The sequence below is a fragment of the Oculina patagonica genome, chromosome 12 (assembly GCF_052425735.1).
Source record: "Oculina patagonica isolate OP01 chromosome 12, crgOcupat, whole genome shotgun sequence".
Classification (NCBI taxonomy): Eukaryota; Metazoa; Cnidaria; class Anthozoa; order Scleractinia; family Oculinidae; genus Oculina; species Oculina patagonica.
In genome coordinates, this window is record NC_135769.1 from 14,257,762 (window position 1) to 14,280,890 (window position 23,129).

At 39.7% G+C, this 23,129-nt stretch overlaps 3 protein-coding genes and 1 non-coding gene across 4 annotated transcripts in view; 1 reads left to right on the forward strand and 3 right to left on the reverse strand.

The window, feature by feature from the left end:
- Positions 1-23,129, reverse strand: part of LOC144632709 (protein N-terminal asparagine amidohydrolase-like) — a 112,614-nt gene that overhangs the window by 26,835 nt on the left and 62,650 nt on the right. The gene's annotated exons all lie outside the window — the stretch shown is intronic.
- Trnat-agu (transfer RNA threonine (anticodon AGU)) lies at positions 3,284-3,357 on the forward strand. Its single transcript has one exon. It is a non-coding gene; the product is annotated as a tRNA-Thr (tRNA).
- Positions 17,818-19,428, reverse strand: LOC144632693 (uncharacterized). Its single transcript, XM_078491398.1, has one exon. The coding sequence runs from the start codon at positions 19,426-19,428 to the stop codon at positions 17,818-17,820; it is 1,611 nt and encodes a 536-aa protein (XP_078347524.1).
- On the reverse strand, positions 19,482-20,720 carry LOC144632713 (uncharacterized). The gene has a single exon (XM_078491423.1). The coding sequence runs from the start codon at positions 20,253-20,255 to the stop codon at positions 19,482-19,484; it is 774 nt and encodes a 257-aa protein (XP_078347549.1). The 5' UTR covers positions 20,256-20,720.

A 23,129-nucleotide genomic window follows, 5' to 3' on the forward strand; every position in this document is an offset into this window, starting at 1 on the left:
ACAAACATCGAAGGTTTCTTACACCGGAGAAAGTTGTTTCTTTGCAAAAAAAACATTTTCAGTTGCAAATAAATTTATCGTATTCGGTTTATGTATAAGGCATACTTTCATTTTTAAATCATTCAATGCAAAACCAAGATGTACATCTGTCTGTTTACGTGGGCCGTGAATAGCTGACCGACCGATTAAAGAACGCCCTGCAAAACTTGGACGAAATTGGGCATGGAATCCAATAAGATTTTGTCGTTAATGTCCGACATTTTGTCGGTAGATAGGTAAAAATTCTAGCAACACACAGGAGGTGGTAATCGACCAGGTGAGTTTCATCTTCACCTTTCGTAGCCTGCGAACCCAAACGCATTTCCGGTTCAGTTTCGAGAAATTGCACAAAAAATTAAAAGTTGCGACAAGCGTCATTGCAATGCCTGCGAGTTCTTAACCGGCCCTTTTGCGTTTCTAGCGCCCTTCTTTGCACCATGAAGACTCAAACACTTGTCCCAAAGAATGAAAATCAATAAACCTTTGCAGGTTTCACTGAGCGATAGCTAAAATTATGTTTATATCTACACCGCGGCGTAGAGGAGAATGTCAGCGAGTCGCTCGAACGAATCATCTCTTTCGGAAGAGACAGTACACTAAAAATACAACTCTGACCAATAATATTTATTTATTGTTTTTATTTATTATCTTCCTCCTAGTTTCAGTACAGGGTAGTTTTGTCTATTAGTAAATGCACTGATAACACCCGGGGTATCCAATCGAACGTTCGGTAATCGAACTCAATCGAACACCAATCGTTCGATTGGGTTCGGTAATCGAACATAATCGAACTCACAATAAAATTTGGTCAATCGAACTCAATCGAACGTTCGATTACCGAACAGTGAACAATCGAACTCAATCGAACGTTCGATTACCGAACAACCAACAATCGAACTCAATCGAACGTTCGATTACCGAACTCCTGCTGTGTACATATTGCACGGTGCACCATTCCCCTAATCCTTTTTTGGCGATTCGCCATACCCGGGATAGGACGATTGTCTGCACAATAGCCACGGACACACCAGTCTGCCACGTGGTTGGGAGAAATTTTGTAACACATGTGTGTTCTTCACATATTGAACACAACTGCCTGTGTTGCAGTGAATAAAATGGTGCAACTTCTGTTTGAGTGTAACGGTTAAAAGCAGGGCAGAAACCATATCCTTCCTTCTAATATAGAAATGTAAACAATAGTGCATTTCAGCTCTTTTACCGTCGTTTTGTTCTCTTCTACCAAATATATTTTACTAAACATTGACATTCAGTTCGATATTTGGACGTTTTTATATTTATTCCATTCAATAAAAGTTGATTTTGATTAGTCCTGCGTGATTTACTTATCAAGAGAAAGATTCCGAACAAAATCGAACCCGATTGAGTTCGACTGTGTTCGATTGGTTCGATTGGTTCGGAAATCGAACTCACAGCGAAATAGATGTTCGATTTTGTTCGATTACCGAACCCAATCGAACGATTGGTGTTCGATTGGGTTCGATTGATTTTCGGTTCGATTTTGTTCGATTGGATACCCCGGGATAACAGAAGTATTAATTTTAATAGCCCAATTGACCCAAAAACACCGGAACTAGGCTCGATTTTCATCGCTCTCTTGGCTGTACGGTTCCAGTTGATCATGCATTTTACCGTAAAATTCCTAATCGATTTTCTGACTTGTTTTGAAATCGCTGGTGATAGTATACAATCAAATAAACTTACCAACAAAACAAGTAACATGTGGCTCGTCAACGACTGCTGCTACCGGATATTTAACTCATGCTCACCTATCCAAGACTCTGGTGATGTGTAAACGATCGAATAGCGGCTGTTGTTAATACTTATTTTCTCGGTTTTCAATGTATCGTTATTCAGCGCTATTTTATTTACGGCAAGCGACGATAATAGGCTGACCTGCTAGTCCTTCATTCCACTTTAATATGAGCGGCGAAAAGACGATCACAATAGTCAATACCGGTATTCCTCTCAGCCAATGCTTAGAAATTAACTGATGTCCGATCCCAAATCCATTCGAAAGATTAGTGAGTACGTCTTCTCTCTTCCAATTCACGTATGTTAAAGCATTAACCTGAAACACGTTCCCCATCGCAGTGCAGTGTCCAACTCATTCGCCATTGTTTTCTACACGCGTTTGTGCGATGCTCTCGCAGACTACACGCGTGGCACCTCTTCGGATATGCAAGGTAAATTGTGATTGGTTACCTTGAAATGACGTCACAGAAATCATTCTCTGGCTCGGTTTCGCAGACGCTATTTTTCGGCGGAGACAAGCGACAGCCGGAAATGCGTCTGGGTTCGCAGGCTATCTGCTGGTCTGCAAGGTGAGAATTTGTTAATTTAATTTTGCTCATAGCAATAAATTAATTAAGTTATAGAAAAAAAAAAACAAAAAAAAAATCTCGTTTCGCCGTTACTAACAACCATTTATTTGTTTGTTTATTTTCTTATTTTATTTTTTTTATTTTTCGTGATCCGGTACGTGATTCAATCCGTGATCTTATCCGCGATCCGATCCGATCCGATCCGATCCGAGTTTTGTCAATGCCGCACTGCCCGTGGTCTACTACTCTGACACGGGTTAGGGAGTGTGGGCCTTGATAGACTGAGGAGTTGTACTGTGAGGGGACATGCAAGGAAAGGAAATACTCGAGCAAGTTTGCACGCTTTTATCTTGTATTATAATAAAGCTAGCAGTTTGTGACGTGCGTCTGTTAAGTTATATGACAGATGACGCGATGGCTGCCTTCAGCCTCAACAAAAAGGCACAAGACATGCAATTTCGATGGTCTGTTCGTTTTGAAACTACAGTCTACTCTCTCAAAGACGGACACCTTCGGGACGCCCCAACTGTTCTTCTTAAGATCAGTGTCTGCCTTACAGAGAGTCTAGGTAATGTGACACCATATACGTATGTTTTTTAAAATTCTGTTTGAAGTTGTATACTTTACTAAAACCTACAAACTGGGACAAAAAAAAATTAGAAACTTTTCTGGTCACCTTACTGGACCAAGCAGCATATAGAGCCATTCAACTTCTTAGAATTCCGGAGAGCAGCTCCTATCCAGAATTTTTTCAACATGTTACAGCTCGTTATGACACAGTCAAATCCCCTCGGGATTACAAACTGATTCCTATCCAGAATTTTTACAACGTGTTACGGCATATATTCATTCTTCTCCATCCACGGGTATATTAAAAACTCACAAGTGACCAGCTCCCAGTTGGCTTGATGGCTCAGTTGGTTAGAGCGCTGCACTAGTATCGCAGAGGTCATGGGTTCGATTCCCGTTCAAGCCTGAATTTTTTTCAGAATTTTTTTCAGGCTTGCTTTTCTTAACTGCTTAAGTTGAGTACATTACTGTGATGATCTTTCATTTGCTTAAAATGTATATCCGCAGTACGAATATATGAATTTCATATATTCATTTCATAAACTGATTCTTCAAGCTCGCCAACAAAACAGCAACGAGAACGTTGAAGTGTGTGTTGATAATCTTCTGGAACCGGCTGAGAACGCCAACCCTGACCCCGACTTTTGTTTTAAGGAAGAAATAGCAAAAGACTGAGTTTTGGAGGGTGTTCGCTGCAGTGACGGATGTCCCGAACAGTTGTTTATCAAGCAACCCGATGGCCTTTCAGTCGCCTTTAGCTTGGTACGACAACTGGAGAGCGATCGTGTTACTTCGCAAAACTCAGCTGAATATACAAGCCGCCACGATCCCAGCTAAATGTTAAAGGAGAAGTTCACTCCAGAAATCGTATTTTTTTTGTTATCACCAATAAAAAGTTCACATAAAGGTTAGCTACTCACCGAAGTTTCAGCTTCTGAAGTGCATGTTTTCCTAACGAAATTCGTCTTCAAAGAAGCCCAAAATTCGGCTTCGCGAGCCGCCATTTTGAAGCTGAAACTTAGCAGCCTGGCCTCATTCGTGACGTCTTTCCGTCCAAGCGATTTTGCGCGGCTGCCAAGCTTGTTTAGAATTTATAAGCACGAGGTGATGGCTGCTCTAGAACCGTATCGTTTCGAGCCAGAACGTGCTCATAATCCCCGTCAATAGCCACAGTGACAATGATGAAGCAAACGATCAGTTAGGAGGTACATTCTGGCGTACTTGTGAGCGATGTGAAGTCATGCCGACCCAGAGAGAATGTGTTTGTTGCCGAGATGAGCCAAAGGTAGAATTTGTATATCAGTGGACGTCGTGTTTGTTGCAAAAGGAAATTAATTTTTAATTGTCAACTGCTTTAAGTGGTTAAAAATAAAGCCGCATACTTGCGTTTTTGGATCTGATTGTGTCTGTTTTTTATTATTTTAATTACTGCTTGGCGGCGTGACACGAAGGAATATCTTGTATCACTAAAAATGAGGACGCTTCGATAGTGTGTTTTAAAAATCGAGCGGTGCTAGGAACTGCGATCGTAGGTTTCCAATAGATATTGTAAGAGATCGTCTTTACCTTAACCGATGCAGAATCGGTGAGAATGTTTTAATATTAACAAACTGACTAGTGCAGGCTTGTCAAATAGCATTATTTATTCGAATTCTATTCCAAATTTTTTTGTGCTTTTAAATATCCCACATCATATTTTTTGAAAACACTTGTATTAAATTATTAGTAGACATAAACGAGTGGCCTAAATTTCAGAAAAAATTGGTTGCAAAACCAATCTATGGAAAGTCTTACCAATTTGTTGAAGATCAGTTCTTCGCAAGCAAGGGTGCCATTAATGTACGCTCCCCTTCAAACACCAGTACTGCCTGCAAATATTACCCTGACTTGCAGCTCATGTCCAGGTTTCATTTAGAGTTTTACACAGTTTTTTTTTAGAGTTTTAATGAAGAAATTTTAAAACTAAACCACCCTTTAACTAAGTGATTTAAGTGATGCTGAAAGAAGGAAATTTCCATCCAGTATTTATTGAATTAAATGATTAGAAGGATTGTCTCCATTAGGAGAAATAATGCATTGTGTAACCTGGCCCTTGGTGGTATAAAGTTTGTGGAATTGTCACTCTGTGATACAGTCTGTATGTTCTCTGTTCTCTAGCTTGATCCACAGAAAAATCATTGCTGCCTGGCTTAAATTGAAGATTTAACATAACATTAATTAAAGTGATTTACCCTTGAATTAATTTGTTTAAATCTGTGAGTGTGATGCATTCATTTCCTTGAACAGTAGCTACCTTTATCAAATTGTTACAGAAACACAACAGCACTTCAAGGTGCCGTACATGGACTACTAAATATCATTCTTGCATTCGTGGAAAGAATGGTGAGCTCAGCCGACTCGGGTTGCTCAGAACAGAAATTAAAATCTTCTCAAAGCAAAATTAGTTAATTTTTTGCCCTGGAAAAGAGACAGAAAAGTGATAGTAATGTGCGGGAACAATGAAGTTCTGCAAATCAGGTTTTGAAATTTGAAAACCACAGTCCAAATTCTGCCCAATTCCTAGGGAGAAAACTGCTTTTTAAAAGGGATTTAGTAAAAAAAAGTGATGCATCACTTTATGACATTAATTTTGAAAGCATTTCCAGATTTGTGGACATCTTGATGTCTTGTTTCTGAATTACATATAGCAATGGCCGACCCAACTTTGCATTGGTTATATTAAGAAGATAACAATGTGGTTTTTCCTTGATATGTGTCTAATATTCTGTTGAAAAAGTCTCTCAATTTTAACCCACTGAGTTCAAAGCAGCTTTGAATTATTTCACAAAAAAGAGTTTTAATACTATCTCTATTGCTCTTAGCCATAAGGTCAACCAGCAGTTTGAAATTATTCTTATGTAATGCACTAGAAGTGACAAGTATTATAACAGGTTCTGCAAATTTATTAGTTTTAATTAAGGGGAAAAGATCATGAAAATAACTAACTTGCAATGAGAATGTAGCTTCACATTTATCTTGGAGCAGAGAATATTACAATTAAATAATATTGATAATGATTGTATATATAAGACAAATAATCAGTAGTACATCTTAGTTTAAGCTTAGATACCATGCACTACAGAAACACGTTATTCTAAGACTGGCTTATGTTATCCACAGATAAATCTAGGGACTATTTAATAAATTAAAACAATGTACAGGGATGTAGCTAAGAAAACACTTAGCCAGCTCATCAACAAAACCAGCTGGCTTTTCTGGCCTTGGCAGCTCTAAAAGTTTACCTAAGTCTTTGTTTTCATGTGAAATTTCAGCCGGTTAAATTAGCTGGGAGCCGGCCCTTAGTGACATGCCTGACTGTAGGGTACATGACCACTGGAGAGTCTTATCCATCTCAAATGAAAGTTGGACCTAATAAAAATGATCCTAATTAACCAGCCTTGTTAAAATTATTCGCATGGACCCCATTCAGTAAAATTAAGTGTTTATTTGTAGATTTACTTTTTACAACACTTATACACTTGTGACAGAAGAGGAACCACTTCAGACCCACACTGTAAACTGCAACCCCAACAGCAGCTTCAGTATCGTGAAATTACACACCATCAAAACATATTCACAAGGTATGGTTTTAACGCTGAGTCTACATACATGTTCAACACTTGAGCTGGAGCCACATTTGAAGCTCATCCAAAAAAAATATATTAAAAAAATCTAATTCTGTGACTGGTTTTCTAATGACCAGGAAATCACAGGCTGGAATCTCCTTCCTTCTCTTCCTACCCAGCTTTCCATACACCCACCACATTTCTGACATTTACTGACGGTAAGCAGCATAGCGATATATAGTTGCTGGAGATAACAATGGGCAATTTAGATGTGTAAAATTGTAATGACAATAAGTGTAATATCAATATTTTGCATTTGGATTATATACAAAACAGTTATAATATTGGTAAACTAATAAATTTCATACAAATGTTTTCAAAACATATGATGTGGTATATTTAAAAGCACAAAGAAATTTGGAAATAAATTGCCATAATATTTAAAAACTTTTTTAAATTATAAAAAAAAAGATTGAATGAAATTAAAGAGCAAAATTTTAGATTCAGTATAATACAGGCATTTAGTAAATCTAATTTCAATATGCTCAGAACATGTGAAATCCATATATTAAGCTTTTTATACTGAATAGAATTCGAATAAATAATGCCAATTGACAAGCCTGCACTCAGGTCAGTTTGCAAACTCCTACACTAGTCATTACTTTAATTTTTAAACATTCTCACCGACTGTGCATCGGTTAAGGTAAAGACGATCTCTTACAATATCTATTGGAAACCTACGATCGCAGTTCCTAGCACCGCTCGATTTTTAAAACACACTATCGAAGCGTCATTGTCACGCCGCCAAGCAGTAATTAAAATAATAAAAAACAGACACAATCAGATCCAAAAACGCAAGTATGCGGCTTTATTTTTAACCACTTAAAGCAGTTGACAATTAAAAATTAATTTCCTTTTGCAACAAACACGACGTCCACTGATATACAAATTCTACCTTTGGCTCATCTCGGCAACAAACACATTCTCTCTGGGTCGGCATGACTTCACATCGCTCACAAGTACGCCAGAATGTACCTCCTAACTGATCGTTTGCTTCATCATTGTCACTGTGGCTATTGACGGGGATTATGAGCACGTTCTGGCTCGAAACGATACGGTTCTAGAGCAGCCATCACCTCGTGCTTATAAATTCTAAACAAGCTTGGCAGCCGCGCAAAATCGCTTGGACGGAAAGACGTCACGAATGAGGCCAGGCTGCTAAGTTTCAGCTTCAAAATGGCGGCTCGCGAAGCCGAATTTTGGGCTTCTTTGAAGACGAATTTCGTTAGGAAAACATGCACTTCAGAAGCTGAAACTTCGGTGAGTAGCTAACCTTTATGTGAACTTTTTATTGGTGATAACAAAAAAAATACGATTTCTGGAGTGAACTTCTCCTTTAAAGAAGAAAATGAAAATGGTCTCAAAGTTTCAGAGAGCCTGATGGCTCCATTAATTCGCGGCTCGAAAGGTTGGAAAAGCAAAGCGCCGTCGGGAATCTGCAAGAGTTAGATGTTATCGTTGTCAGAATTACAACCATTATGCCCGAAATGGCCTCAGGACATCGGGAAACGGGAAGAGGGGACTACCGAGGGTCAACCAGTCCCCATGAACGGTTCAAGGACCGAGAGTTCATGCGACGATAAAGAGTGTACAGAGAAAAATTTGTATGTATTAAGCAGTGGTCGTGGTGTTTATGTTTCTGGTCTGGTTAATCACACTTGTATGTCAATGCTTTTGGATACTGCTGTGACTTGGTGGTGTTCAGCCACCACTATTAAGCAAGCAAGCCCGTCGACTACCTCCATTCAAGAGAAACGAGGTTGATAGGCAACGTTTGGGGAGAATCGAGCAGTATTGGTGCTGTGCTCTCTCAAAAGCAAGCTGATAGCACAGAACGCGTAGTTGCTTATGGAAGCCGCACATTACACCGCCATGAAAGAAATAACTGCGCAACCTGACTTGAGATGCTTGCTCTGGTTGATTTTATTGATCACTTCCATTATTATCTTCGAGGACGAACATTTTACGTGCATGCCTTGAGGTGGCTGATGTCAATTAAACAACAAGAAGGACAGGTAACACGGTGGCTGGAGAGACTTCAGGAATGACTTCACCATTGAGCACCGTTCTGGAATGAGTCATGCAAAGGCAGATGAACTATCCCGCAGACTGAGACGAAAACATGAAGTTGCTCATCGTGTGGTAACACCGAATGTGTTTCCGCACCAGTCCTGCAACCAGACAAGGAGAAGGAGGGGGAGTCCAAAGCCTCAGAAGGCCAATTTTCTTGGACTGCAGTCGAAATTGCCCAGGTCCAACGCAGTGATCCTGATAATAGCCCAGTGATTGCGAGAATCAAAGAAGGCAAACCTAAACCATCACATGATAAACTTTCCTGTCTGAATCCGATCTCTAGGGCAATATGGGCTCAACGAGAACTACTAGAGTTGAAGGATGAGATATTCAGAATTCAACCAAGAGGAAAGTCGAAGAATTTCAAACCCAGGGTCCCCGAAACTCTGGTAAGACCAGCACTGCAACGGTTGCATGATGGGCAAAAAGGAAGCCATCTTGGGCAGCTCAAAACACTGCGTTAAGTACAAGCCAGATTTTGGAGGCCTGGTCTTGCCAAAATTGTGAAAGACCATTGTGTTGCCTGTTTGACCTGTGCTGAGTGCAAGCATCCTGGGAAAACGCCCAAGGTATCGCTCCACCCCATCCCTTCAACTTACCCTTTTCAGCAACTACACATTGACATCATTGGTCCCCTTCCCAGAACCAAAACAATGTGGTAACCGCTACATCCTGACTGTCCAGTGTTCATTTACAAAGTAAATGGAAGCGTATGCCTTACAAAACCAAAGAGGCAAGACTTGCACCAGAGCCTTAGTAGACAACTGGGTTTATTGGTATGGTGCACCTGATTCCAGCCATTCTGACCACGGGAGCAACTTCGAGTCCCACCTTTTTGGTGAACCGTGCCAAATGCTAGAAATCAAGAAAAGTAGCACATTGGCATACCACCTGGCTGGGAATGGGCAGGCGGAGAATGCTAACAAGACCATCAAGGGCCTGTTAATGGCAAAGGTATTGAGCAAGCCAATAACATGGGACCAACACCTTGGAGCTTATCTGATGGCATACTGGAGTAGCAAGCACATCTCAACTGGGGACACTTCATTCATGCTCATGTTTGGCAGAGAGATGTGACTCCCCTTAGATGTAATGGTGGGTGAACCAGAAGCAGCGCACCAGATCTTTCTGGAGATTACGTATCCAAGCAAGATGCCCGAGAGCAACTGAGAACATCACAACAATGGCAGAAAGAGAACTTCCATCGTGAAGTGAAAGCATGCCTCTACCAGCCCAGAGACCAGGTCTTTTTGTGCAACCCTAAGCAGCCACGTTTTAATGTAAGCCCCTACAAAGTGTAAGAACGTACAACAGAGGTCATCTACTGCATCAAGAGGCCACAAGACCCTGTAAGCCGCTCTGAAGTTGTGCATTTCGACAACTTAAAGCTATACAAACATAAGCACTCGAAAATGGATGCGAGTTGGCAAAGCCAAACTGATCAAGAGCAAGGCAGCCCGGAAGACGGGGAGAAGATGCCCTTGAATCCCCTGAAGGGTGTGGCAGCATTTACAGGGACGACCCACTTGAAGTTGAAAGTGATGATGATGAACTTCCAGATCTCAACCTTCCCTTATTAGAGCCAGTAGTGCCCAGTCATAATCAAGTCATCCCGAATCGGTTATAAGCCCTGGGCTTATACAACTTCGTAAGGGGTTTTGTGTGGGTTAATAAGCAGAGGGGCTTATATCCGGAAGAGCTTATAAGCGGAATAAAAAACGTTTTGAAACGAGCCACGGGAGTGTTGATCGAAATACGTTTTTAGGTTAAAAACATTTATTTTTTTGTTTCCAGGTAGATGGGCCTATAACCGGGGGGGGGGGGGGGCTTATAACCGGAATTTTACGGTATGCGGATAAAGCCCAACAACTGGATAAACAAGGACGGAGTGAAACATTGAGCGTAACGTGAGACTAGTGCAAAAGCGCTGGACTACCGGACAGTGCTACTCCCCTAGTTAATGTTTATTTAATCTAAGTGGACATTAATCTAGGCCATTCAGATTACCGGATAGTGACTTTATTTAGCTCGCCGTCATTGTTTCATTATAGTGCCCCGTTTAGTCTTTCTTTCAAAGTGGAAGTGATGTAGGAGCAGGATCACATGACATGTCTGGCACATGCTTGACTGTGTGTGTACGTATGCAATCAAAGTGAGTGGTTTTAGCACGAGGAGTAATAAAACGAGTTGGATGGCTCTTTCTGTTTGTCCATTCATTACAATTCTCTTGTTCAGGTAAATATTACGGTTTCTAGTCTAAAAATTAAACTGGAAAAAGACTAAAATCATTAAAAGACTGTATTTGCTTGTTGGAGCAAAAGTTAAAAACCTCTACAAACAGTAATACTGTAAGTAGAAAACGACATCTTTGGCCCCCTTTAACTTATGCAGAGAAGTAATTCATTATAACAGATTGTTTTTGTTGGGTGAGTTGGGTATCCTTAAGGCGCTGACTAGCTTTGCTTTAATCCGAATGAATCTGTCGTTAAACATTGTCATCCGCCGTACCACTTAGACAAATTGAAGTAAGCTATTTCTCAAGTACCCGTGAGTGATGTTTTGTCAACTGATTAAGGCGTTTGGGCAACACAAAAGCAATTTAACATACGGAGTCTTGTAGGCGATATCGAGATCGACCGGCGACAGGACATTCTCAAGAGTACTTTGAGATTTAAAAGCTAAACAGATCAGTCTGGTGTGGTGCTAAGGGGTCTTGTGTGGCTTGCAGAAGGATCTATCATTTGGAAATTCATAACTGTACAATGTACGGGTTGGTATGAACAGTGTTTTGATGCGATTGAATTAAATTTATAGGTGTGATGTGATAAGATACAAACACGCGAGTGATCACATAGATTGTTTGCTCACACAAAGATCACAAAATTCTCTTGCAAAACAAAACAAAGCGATAGATTGTCAATACCATAAAGAAAATAGCTACAAGGAGTTACAACTATTTTAGATCATTTTTTTTATTGATAATCAACACTTTACAAAACAAAAGGATAAGATTTAACCTATACTGAAAGACTCAGTATTTGTCTGATCAAAAAGCAGGTCCTTTGTAAAAACAACACCATTATTGAAGTAATGCCTATAAAAAAACAGTCCTGCCCTCAATCAAAATTTCTTTATTATTCCATAAAATGTATTTGTAACCTCTGTCAGGGTCTGCGCTTTCTCTTAATTCAGACCACCATGATAAAAGTTCAAGGTAAAAGGTTGATAAAATATTTAATTGATTTCCATCACAACTGCATTGAAAGAAAAACAATCCTTCTTGGTTGCTCAAAAGATAATTAAGGTATAAAGCTTCCAAAAACCAGAGCACTCTACGTCCATAACTCGTTTCAGCCAACTTAATCTTAATGCTTTTATCATGTTTCATAGTCGATCATTTTACATGTAAGACCACCTAGGTTATCAGATGCGTACGTTGAACGTCGGGTAACTTTATCTTTCCCATTCCACAGGAAGTTAAAATCCAAGGAGTTAAATTCTTTTACTACAGATGACGGAGTGCTTAAAAAAGAGCTTGGAAAGATCGTTTTTGGGAAAAGGACTGCTTTACTTATGTTAACTTTGCCATGAATGGAAAGATTTCTTGACTTCCAAAGATTAATTAACTTTGCAATTTTCTTCAATCTTTGTTTAAAATTTTTCTCAACAAGTAGCTAGACGTCATATGTAATGAAGATACCCAAACATTTGACACATTTTTTCCACCTAAATCCCCGTGGTTCCTCTTCACAGTCCTGAAGAGATCCAATCCACATGGCTTCAGTTTCATGACATATTTTTAATTTCAATCCTGAAATTTTCTCGAAGTAATCAAGTAATTTAAGCAAGGCCTGAGCAGAGTTCAAATCAGCTAAAATACAAGTAGTATAGTTGTATCGTCAGCAAACTGTAACAGTTTAGTTTCCGTGCCATCTAACTTTATCCCTTTGATGTTTTTATCATTTCTAACAGCAATAGCCAATATTTCAACAGCTATTACAAAAAGATATGGAGAAAGAGGGTCACCCTGTCGCATCCCACGTTTAATATCAAAATAGTGGGAACATAATCCATTGTTAATATATTATGCAACTTTGACATTTTTATAAAAGGTGTTAATAACCCATCTTTTGAAATCAGGTCAAAAATTAAATAGATAAACACTTATTGAGAAATGGCCCCTTATTGAGAAATGGCCCCTCAAAAAAGAAAACAGACATCTCTACATTCAAAGCAATGTAAACAGTCCAAAGAATCTGCAGTAGAGTATCATATATCGTATAGTATGTCATGCTTCAAAATAACGCAACTTTTGTTAAACAACAAGAATAAAGCCATAGGGTTTCTTGTTTACCAATGATAGCAATAAGTATATACTAATACAGTGGATAGCACTTTTAATTTGGTGCTCGCTGAGGAAAAAGAACACAGACACAACCACCTGATTTAAACAAAAAGCTTACAAAGGGGCTGAGTCGAAAGTACAAGAAAAAAGGCATGAAATGAAGATCGGGAAGGATTAATAAATAGCGTTATAATAAAAGCTAACACAGCTTGTAGCTACCAGTGCCGAAAATAAATTTTTAACTCTTTCATACCAAACATCACTGGTACCTCTGCGTGATATGAAGAGACCGTTTGTGTGCTCCGAGAAAATTTCTAAAAATAGTTTCAATTACCAACATTCTGTGAAAAACTCTCTTTCTGAAGTGAAAGATTAGCTGAATGAACACCAGTGACTCGATCATGATGAGCTTTGGCCTACAAAAAAATTCTGTCCAGGAGGTCCTTTAGTCTTGTACAAGACTTGCATGCCAGGAACTGTGACATGACACTGGACCAAAAATCTGTTTCCTTTAATTAATGTTATACAATATTTCAAGCTGCAGAAAGTCCCATGTGGTTGCAATATCTTCTTATAGTGTTATGAAATGTTCCTTGCTAAGCTGCCATTATAGGAGTTTGTGAGGGCTCAAAAATTTCACTGGCTGTCACCTCTGAGCCGGAGCTTTTGTAACAATACTACGTATGCAAGATTAATACATGTATTGGAAACACATCATTAATAACCCATGACAAAGCTGCATGTACAAATCAACTTTGGAGAGTTACGTCTGAATAACTATATGTAAGCAGAGAAAAATTGACATCTAGAAGTGGTAAGATCAAGATCGATGGTATTTTCTACACGACACGCAAGACGAAAATTACTACAAGGATACAAGGAGTGGCTATTCCATTGTATTCTTGAACTGAGGAGTATCGTTACATTGTCATTACACATCCTTGTTCCTTTTCCTGTCTTTTCGCTTTACAGCGAATGCTTCAAAATGACCTAAGTGTGACCGAGGCAGGTTCTGGTGTTGTTAGTGAACAACGAATCAGACTTATAGCCACAATAAAATTTATTTATGCAGGAATACAGATTACAAAAAGAAAAAGGGTGATTGCAAACTGAAAAGAATAAATTACAATAGCAAATCACTAAAAATATTACAATATAATCAATATATAATATAGAAATAATAGTAACTAGAGTCTTGTAAATGATCATTCACTAAATTCCTACAAAGTATTGCATGACAAAACAATAAACATTGCATGACACTAAGTAAAATATTAATCCTCTTATCTAGAAATAAAACTGACACTTATTAGAGAGCTATTCTTAGAACTAAATGTGAAGTAACTAAAAACAAGTGTTATATACCGAATAATAGCTCAACACAGCAAAACAATGAAATAAACTAATCTTGATGGCGATTTAAATGATTCTTTGACACAAAACTAAGAAAAACTGTAAACTTGTTACTTTGTGACAGGACAACATCTGTCGTCATAGCTGGATTAAACAAAGCTAGACTAACAGTGAAATATCTAATTTCAACAATGAACTCTTGCAGTATTGTGTAACAAAATGAGTTTCATGTAAATACAATGTTTTGGAAACTAGATATGCAATGTTCTTCTCGACACAATTTGGATATGAATCAACAGAGGATTCAAGCAAAGACTAGACAATTGGCTTAAGATAAGTACATGTTGACTGTAGTATTGAACTAGTAAACCTAAACTGTAAACATAATAACAAGGTCAAATGTGACATACCAAAATCCTGAGTGAAATGAATCACAGACTTAGGTCACAAGGAATAGTACTGTACTTGACCAAGGGGTCCTCAGCTTGTAAGTGCAGGTCTTGAACACTTTGAACTACTGAATTAAACTAACTAACTAACTAACTGCACTTCTTTTATAAGGAAACAAAAAATAGAAGGAAATTCTTATGATTCTAATACAATGTGTGGTGGTGTGACATATAGGAAATTCATGATGTAAATCCTGTGTGGTTAGATTATGTGGGTTGATTTGGTGAAGAAAGGAAATAGTTTCTACCAATCTGTAATTCTAAATTTATACTAAAAATGCAATGTCAGGTTTTTGTGAACCTGGTCACACACTCCCCTGCTTAACACTGTCGTCCACGACATGTGTACTAATGGTAAATAATTACTAAATTCTAAATATATAGTCCATACAGAATTAATAAAGTCGATATCACTAAATATATTGAAAGTTCATTGACTGTAATAGTTATGGAACTTGTTACTGCAGTTTTTGGTTCCTTAAACTTGTTCTTGTGTTTTCCAGCTGTTTTTCTCTTTGTTCGTCTCGGTGGTGTAGGAGGTGTAGTTTCTGGAACGGGGACTTCTGCTGAAGGTACCGGCTCTGTATCATTTTGGACAGTAGGTACTCTCTCCTCTGGGCAGGCTGGGTCTGCATTGGTTTGGTCTGTAGGCTCTGGTCCATCAGGAGGTATTGGGGCTGTCTCTGTGCATTCTTTGGGTAGAATTAACACAAGCTCCTCATCTAAATCATCCTCCTCATCAGTTGCTTTGCTAGGATCTAAGGATTTAGATTTACTCGCAGGTTTGGGTACTGGGTCCTTCTGTTCCATGTGTGGATTGTTTGTACTCAATCTTAGATTGCTTCTGTGCCAGGGGCACTGACAGGTTCCACTGTGTAAACTGAACCGTAAAGGTCTGCTGGAACATCAACAACTTTATGTGGGGTAGAATCCCAAGCATCTTGTATCTTGTTACGTCCACGTACATGGTTTCTTAGGTATACTATCTGACCTTTCTGGATCGGGATATCATACTCTTTCTCATTGTGGTGTTCTCGTCGCTTCTCAGCTTGGAGCTGGAGATGCTCCCCTGCTCTTTGGTAAGCATCTCTCAACCTCGTCTGATGAGCTGCTAACCAATCAATTGGACTGTCGTCAACATCTTCATCCTCTCCAAGGAGTAAATCAATTGGAAGTCGAGCTTCTCTTCCAAACATTAGATAATGGGGGCTGTACGTTGTCGATGAATGTGGCGTGGCATTGTAAACATACAATAACTCTGGTAGGTGTTCTGGCCACTTGCGCTTCTTAGATGGAGGTAGGGTTCTTAGCAGATCATGCATCGTTCTGTTAAACCTCTCACATTGTGCATTACCTTGGGGGTGATAAGGTGTAGTACGAGATTCCTTGATCCCATAGAGTCTGCAAAGTTCTGCAATAACTTCACCTTCAAAATTTCTTCCTTGATCCGAGTGAATTCTAACAGGAATTCCGTACCTGAAGAACCATTCTTTCACTAGGACTTTAGCTGTTGTAGTAGCTTTCTGGTCTCTTGTTGGGACTGCACAAGTAAACTTTGTGAACACATCCGTCATTACAAGAACATTCTCTCTCCCATCAGTTGCTGGCTCAAGGACTGTGAAATCTATTGCTAGTATTTCAAGTGGTTTAGTTGCCAATAGATTTCCCATGGGTGGTCGGATCCTGGGGTTTGGCATCTTTGATAAGGTACACCTTTCACAGTTCTTGATCCAACTCTCTACATCTGAGTACATTCTAGGCCAATAACATCGATCACGGATCAGCTGAAGGCTTCTTTCTAATCCTTGATGTCCCATATCATCATGCAGGCTAGTGATAACTTTGTTCTTCAGAGTGGCTGGTAACAGAAGCTGTTTCAGTTCTCCAAGTTTGGGATCCTGAACAATTCTGTACATTAGGCCTTGTTCTCTGGTGATTATATCCCACTGTCGTAACAGGGTGAAACACTGGTGGGAAAGCTGCTTTCTCTCTGCAAAGGTAGGTTTCTTATCTCTCTCCCAGAACTTAAGAAATTTTTTAATTGTAGGATCAGCCTTCTGCATGTTGATAAGTTCTTCTTTCGTGTGAGTTGGGAATGATGTAGTGGCAATTACTGGCTCGTCTGTTGTTGGTTTCTTATTGGCATCGTTAGTTGACTGGTCAGTTGCTGGTAAATCATGGTCTGATTCGTGTGCTGCCATTCGTCTTACTTCAATTGGGATAGGCGTCTTCACAATAGCATGGCTCAGGTCAGGTGGTACAGGAGTTGCTAGGGTAACTATAGACTCGATGTGTAATAATTCATCTTCCTTTGAATCTTCTACTTCAGGTGTCACTGATTCAAGAGGCTGGCGTGATAAGGCATCAGCATTTGCATTAGATCGTCCACTTCGGTAGCTGATTGAGAAGTCGAATAAGGCCAGTTGAGCTGCCCATCGCTGCTCCAAGGCACCAAGCTTGGCAGTGGTCTGTAAGTACTTCAACGGGTTGTTGTCGGTGAAAACTTCAAATTTAGAACCAAGGAGATAGGTTCTGAATTTCTCAGTTACTGCCCACTTCAATGCTAACAGTTCAAACTTCATGGAGCTGTAATTTCTTGGGTTCTTTTCACTTGGTCTCAATCTTCTACTGGCATAAGCAATGACTTTGCGCTGGCCATCCTAATCTTGTGATAAGACTGCTCCAAGTCCTACATGACTGGCATCTGTTTCTACGATAAATGGCTTGCTGTAGTCTGCAAATCCAAGTACTGGGGGATGGGTCAATTTCATCTTCAATGCATCAAATGCGGTTTGACGTTCTGAATTCCACCTCTTCACAAATGGGACTTTAAGCTTCTTTTCCATTTTCAGCTCATGCAGGCAGTTGTTAACTAGTTGGTGTAATGGTCCGGCAATCCTTGCAAAGTCTTTGACAAATCTGCGATAGTAACTGCAGAATCCAAGGAATGATCTCAGTTCTTTAACAGTTGTTGACAGTTTCTATTCTGACACAGCTTGAGTCTTCTCAGGGTCTGTCGTGATATCATCAGAAGAGATCTGATGACCAACGTACGTGACTTTACATTGAAGGAAGTGACACTTCCCTGGTTTGAGTTTTAAACCATGTTCTCGGAGTCGTGTAAAGACTCTGTCAAGTCTCTTAATGTGCTCATCGTAGGTATTGGAATACACAATGATGTCGTCAAGGTACACGAGCAGTATTTGAAAGATGTAATCGTTCAAACAGGTTTGCATAAGCCTCTGAAAGGTCCCGGGACTGTTGGTTAAGCCCATTGGCATTCTGTTATACTCGAAGATCCCGAATGGCGTAGTGAAGGCGGTCTTGTGCCTGTCTTCCTCGTCCATGGCAACCTGGTTGAACCCACTTGCGAGGTCCATCGTTGAAAACCATCTTGCACCTCCAATAGCATCAATAGACTCTTCAATTCTTGGTAAAGGGAACTGGTCTCTTACTGTCTTGGTGTTAAGACGTCTGTAATCAACGCATAGCCTCAGGGATCCATCCTTTTTTCTGACAAGCACAATAGGTGCGGCGTAAGGACTATGGCTTTCTCGAATAATGCCACCATCCAGGAGCTTTCGTATATGGTCCTTTGCCTCTTGAAACTGGTTTGGTGGGATTCTTCTGTACGGCTGTGCAACTGGTACTTGGTCAATAGTCGGGATCTTGTGCTTGACTGTTTCTGTGTATCCAAGGTCATTCTCATTCTCTGTAAAGACACTTGCATGTTTCTGGAACAGAGTCTCAAGCTTCTCTCTTTGCTCAGGTGTACACTCTACAGCTGACAGATCAATTGGACAGGCTGAGGGCTGTGTTCGCTCTTGTTCTGTTGTGGATTCTCTGACAAACACCATCTCTTCATTAATTGAAACTCTCTTGAAGTCAACAGTGTTTTTAGTATCCATAACATCATTAATCTCATGTAGTACTCCTATTCTTGTATGGGGTTGAAGCCAGACATCTTCACCAGTAATGTTTGCAACTCTTACATGAAGTTGTCCATTAACTACACAGGTAACTGTATTTATGACAATCAAGTTTCCCGGAGTTTGTCCACTTAATGGCTCCACAAGCGCAGCTGTGTTGCTCGTTTGGGGTCCATGCCATCCAGTTATTCGGACAACAGAAACAGATCCGGCTGGAATTCTAACCTGGGACTTGCCGGCTACTTTCGCAAAACCACGTACTGAAATAGGTTTGGCACAGGAAACAATCTTCAGTACTTTACTCCATTCGGGGGAAATTTCCGTTTTTCCATTTTTGTAAGTTTCTTGCAATTGGGAAATAATGTTCATTCCAATTAATCCAGGGGTTATCTTCTTACGTTGCCTGGCCTCTTCACTCGCTGGACTCTTAACAACTAAAATTCCTCTTTGTGGGATCATGACTCCCAAGGCTTCAACGTCCAGTTCTACGTATCCGACATATGGAATCTCCAGTCCATTCGCTGCTGTTAATCTTAACCAATCGCCGGTAGTAGATACTTCAGATCCTGAGTCCAAGAGGTAAGGTACGTCTACTCCACCCAGTCGTACTGAGGTCACTGGGCACTCTCCAACTGCTTTCTCGTACATGCTTGACATATCCATATTTGAGCCATTGTTGTCCCCTGCTGTCACTTGGCTCCTTGTGGCAGAGGGAGTTAGTTTGACGACTTGTCAGGGCGCTGTCTACCTTGTGGTGGTCCTCTCCTGACAAAACGGTCATTATTCACCTGACAGTTTCTAGCAATGTGTCCCTTCTTGTTGCAATTGAAACAAACAATATCAGGGCGCCGTTCACTCCATTCCTTGGGCGGGATATGGGTCCTTGGCTGCTTGATATCTCTAATCGAACTCGTCAGTTCTTCTAGGGACTTCTGCTGCTTGAGCAGGACCTCCAACACCTTATCCATGGGGGTGGTGGTGGAGCTAGCACTACACTGAGAACTCTCATCTGGGATGTCAGCCGCTACTTCCTGTGATGATTGGGGCCTGGGCATGATACGCTGTGGTCTTTCCTCCTCTTCTGACCAACGTAATGCTTCCTCCCTCAAATCTAAGAATGGGGGTTGACGCTCTCTGATGAACTTCTTCAGTTCCTTCCTAAGAAAGGGATCCCTCACATTGTCTGCAAATTGGTCCCGTAGAGTCTTCTCTGGGTCGGGGACTGCCTTCGGATCTGCTTTAGTGGCACGCTTGAGTAGTTCATTCAAACTGTACGAGTACCCTCGAAGTGTTTCGTTTTCTTTCTGGTTGCGCTCATAGAACATCTTCAGGAGTTGGGAGCTGGACCTTTTCTCTCCAAATGCTTGTGCCAGAACATCTAGAAGAAAGTCTGGGTTGCTTCGCTCCTTCTTGCTGTACATTCGTATCTCTTCTTTAGCTGGTCCATCCAGGTGAGACATTATGAAGTCCACTTTCTCGGGTGAGGTCATTTCTCTTGCTTCGAAGGTTGTCCTGAGTTCTTCTATAAAGTCTTCAACTGGTTGGTCGCCTTCTGTCTTTTTCCCAGTGAAGTTCTTAATCTTCTTGTCTCGGGGAAAGACAACAATTTATGTCTGCTTTGTGCCACTTCCTGTTGCTGGTTCTGAGGATGACACTTGAGTCGGGCTGGTAGATTCCTTCAGGGCCTTTAGTTCTTCCATTGCCTCTTTGTACATCTTGGTCAACTCATCCACTTTGGTTGATAACTCCTCTGTAGTCATGGTGATTTGATCCTTGTGCTGTTATTGCAACCACCCTTTTTTTAAAATTGCTGATTTTTTTAAATTGGTTTCTTTTTGTACCCTGCTCGCAGCGCCAAATGTGACCGAGGCAGGTTCTGGTGTTGTTAGTGAACAACGAATCAGACTTATAGCCACAATAAAATTTATTTATGCAGGAATACAGATTACAAAAAGAAAAAGGGTGATTGCAAACTGAAAAGAATAAATTACAATAGCAAATCACTAAAAATATTACAATATAATCAATATATAATATAGAAATAATAGTAACTAGAGTCTTGTAAATGATCATTCACTAAATTCCTACAAAGTATTGCATGACAAAACAATAAACATTGCATGACACTACGTAAAATATTAATCCTCTTATCTAGAAATAAAACTGACACTTATTAGAGAGCTATTCTTAGAACTAAATGTGAAGTAACTAAAAACAAGTGTTATATACCGAATAATAGCTCAACACAGCAAAACAATGAAATAAACTAATCTTGATGGCGATTTAAATGATTCTTTGACACAAAACTAAGAAAAACTGTAAACTTGTTACTTTGTGACAGGACAACATCTGTCGTCATAGCTGGATTAAACAAAGCTAGACTAACAGTGAAATATCTAATTTCAACAATGAACTCTTGCAGTATTGTGTAACAAAATGAGTTTCATGTAAATGCAATGTTTTGGAAACTAGATATGCAATGTTCTTCTCGACACAATTTGGATATGAATCAACAGAGGATTCAAGCAAAGACTAGACAATTGGCTTAAGATAAGTACATGTTGACTGTAGTATTGAACTAGTAAACCTAAACTGTAAACATAATAACAAGGTCAAATGTGACATACCAAAATCCTGAGTGAAATGAATCACAGACTTAGGTCACAAGGAATAGTACTGTACTTGACCAAGGGGTCCTCAGCTTGTAAGTGCAGGTCTTGAACACTTTGAACTACTGAATTAAACTAACTAACTAACTAACTGCACTTCTTTTATAAGGAAACAAACAATAGAAGGAAATTCTTATGATTCTAATACAATGTGTGGTGGTGTGACATATAGGAAATTCATGATGTAAATCCTGTGTGGTTAGATTATGTGGGTTGATTTGGCGAAGAAAGGAAATAGTTTCTACCAATCTGTAATTCTAAATTTATACTAAAAATGCAATGTCACGTTTTTGTGAACCTGGTCACATAAGACACGGACAAACATTAAAGAATAAAGCATGACAACAAGGTAATTTGATTTTATCCACAAAACTTTATACGTTCAATCTGCAGTGTATATGTTGTCATTATTTTTTGGCTAATTCGCACAATTTAGAATTGCAAAATTACTGGTTTGAAGTGACATTTGCAAGTGTTTTTCTCGCCTGCTGTGAGATCACTTCAGTTAAATCGACTTTTTTAACAAGGGTTGCAAGTAACAAACCCGTAGCCCTCGTGACTGTTCAAACTGGAATTTAGCAGTGTTAATTGGTTCTTGCGAAGGGAGGAAAACCAGAGAACCAGGAGAAAAACCCTTAAAACAAGGACGAGAATAACAAACTCGACTATTTACTAGAATGTTTCGACTGTTTACTGCTGTCACTGGTGGTCATTCAGCTAACTTTTCACCACAGCAAGTGAGACTTTCGAACTTTCGAAGTTCTTTTTTCTCATTGTTAAAGCATTTCAATACAGAGCAAAAAGTTTACATTTATTAAGTTTTCATTGATAAACGGACATATATGTTATTTGCCGGCTGGGAGGTCCGTATAGTAAATCAAAGTCTCTTCGAGATATCGACGTTTTTGCATGAAGTATGAGTCGAAGGTTTATCCTGTGCATTGTTCTTCGAACTTATCATTACAGTTTCTTTGTAGTTTAGTTTAACAATTTCCTATCTTCGCGGAGGAAATGCAGCCATATAATTTTGTCAAAAATGGCTCGTCCGCGCCGGGTATTTAGGCACATATTCCTTAACATTACACAAATAAACAGTGCAAATTTCAGCGAGATCTGACAATTCTATACTTTAAAATTGCAAGGACCTTTCGAGGCAGTCGATTACGGCAGCAAAATTAGCAAATGAAACAGCAAAATATGCGTTCGACGCTTTGTTTTTGCATTGTGTCTAGATACCCGGCAGCCGGGAAGTGTTTTCAAAATACTACATACCCGGCAGTCTGAAATTATTCTAGAATTTCCACGGAAAAACCAATCCAATCCTCCTCAAAACTATAGATCTTTGCTTAGAAATGCCAAGCGATTTCAATTATAGTTTTGGCTTTGTGTTTGAGGAAATTTTCGAGCTTGGGCATACTACAAAATCTTGATTCTTCGACACTTAGAAAAAATTCGTACTCTGACTCCGGTGTCAACTCTTATAGAATAATTTCTACAAAAACTGAAGTTGAAACCCTGCGAGAGTATTCGATATTTGCTGAGAAATGCGAAGCGATTCTAAATAATGTTTTGCTTTTGTTGTGGACGAATTCTCTTGGCTTCGGCGTACTATAAAATCCTCGACTCACGGGCACGGTTGTTCAAAAGACTAGATACCCGGCAGTCAAAAATTCATGAATAATCAATACATTCAAT

Excerpts from the sequence above, each read along its gene's own strand:
- LOC144632693 (XM_078491398.1), bottom strand. The coding sequence starts at position 19,428 with ATGGATATGTCAAGCATGTACGAGAAAGCAGTTGGAGAGTGCCCAGTG.
- LOC144632713 (XM_078491423.1), bottom strand. The coding sequence starts at position 20,255 with ATGACCTCACCCGAGAAAGTGGACTTCATAATGTCTCACCTGGATGGA.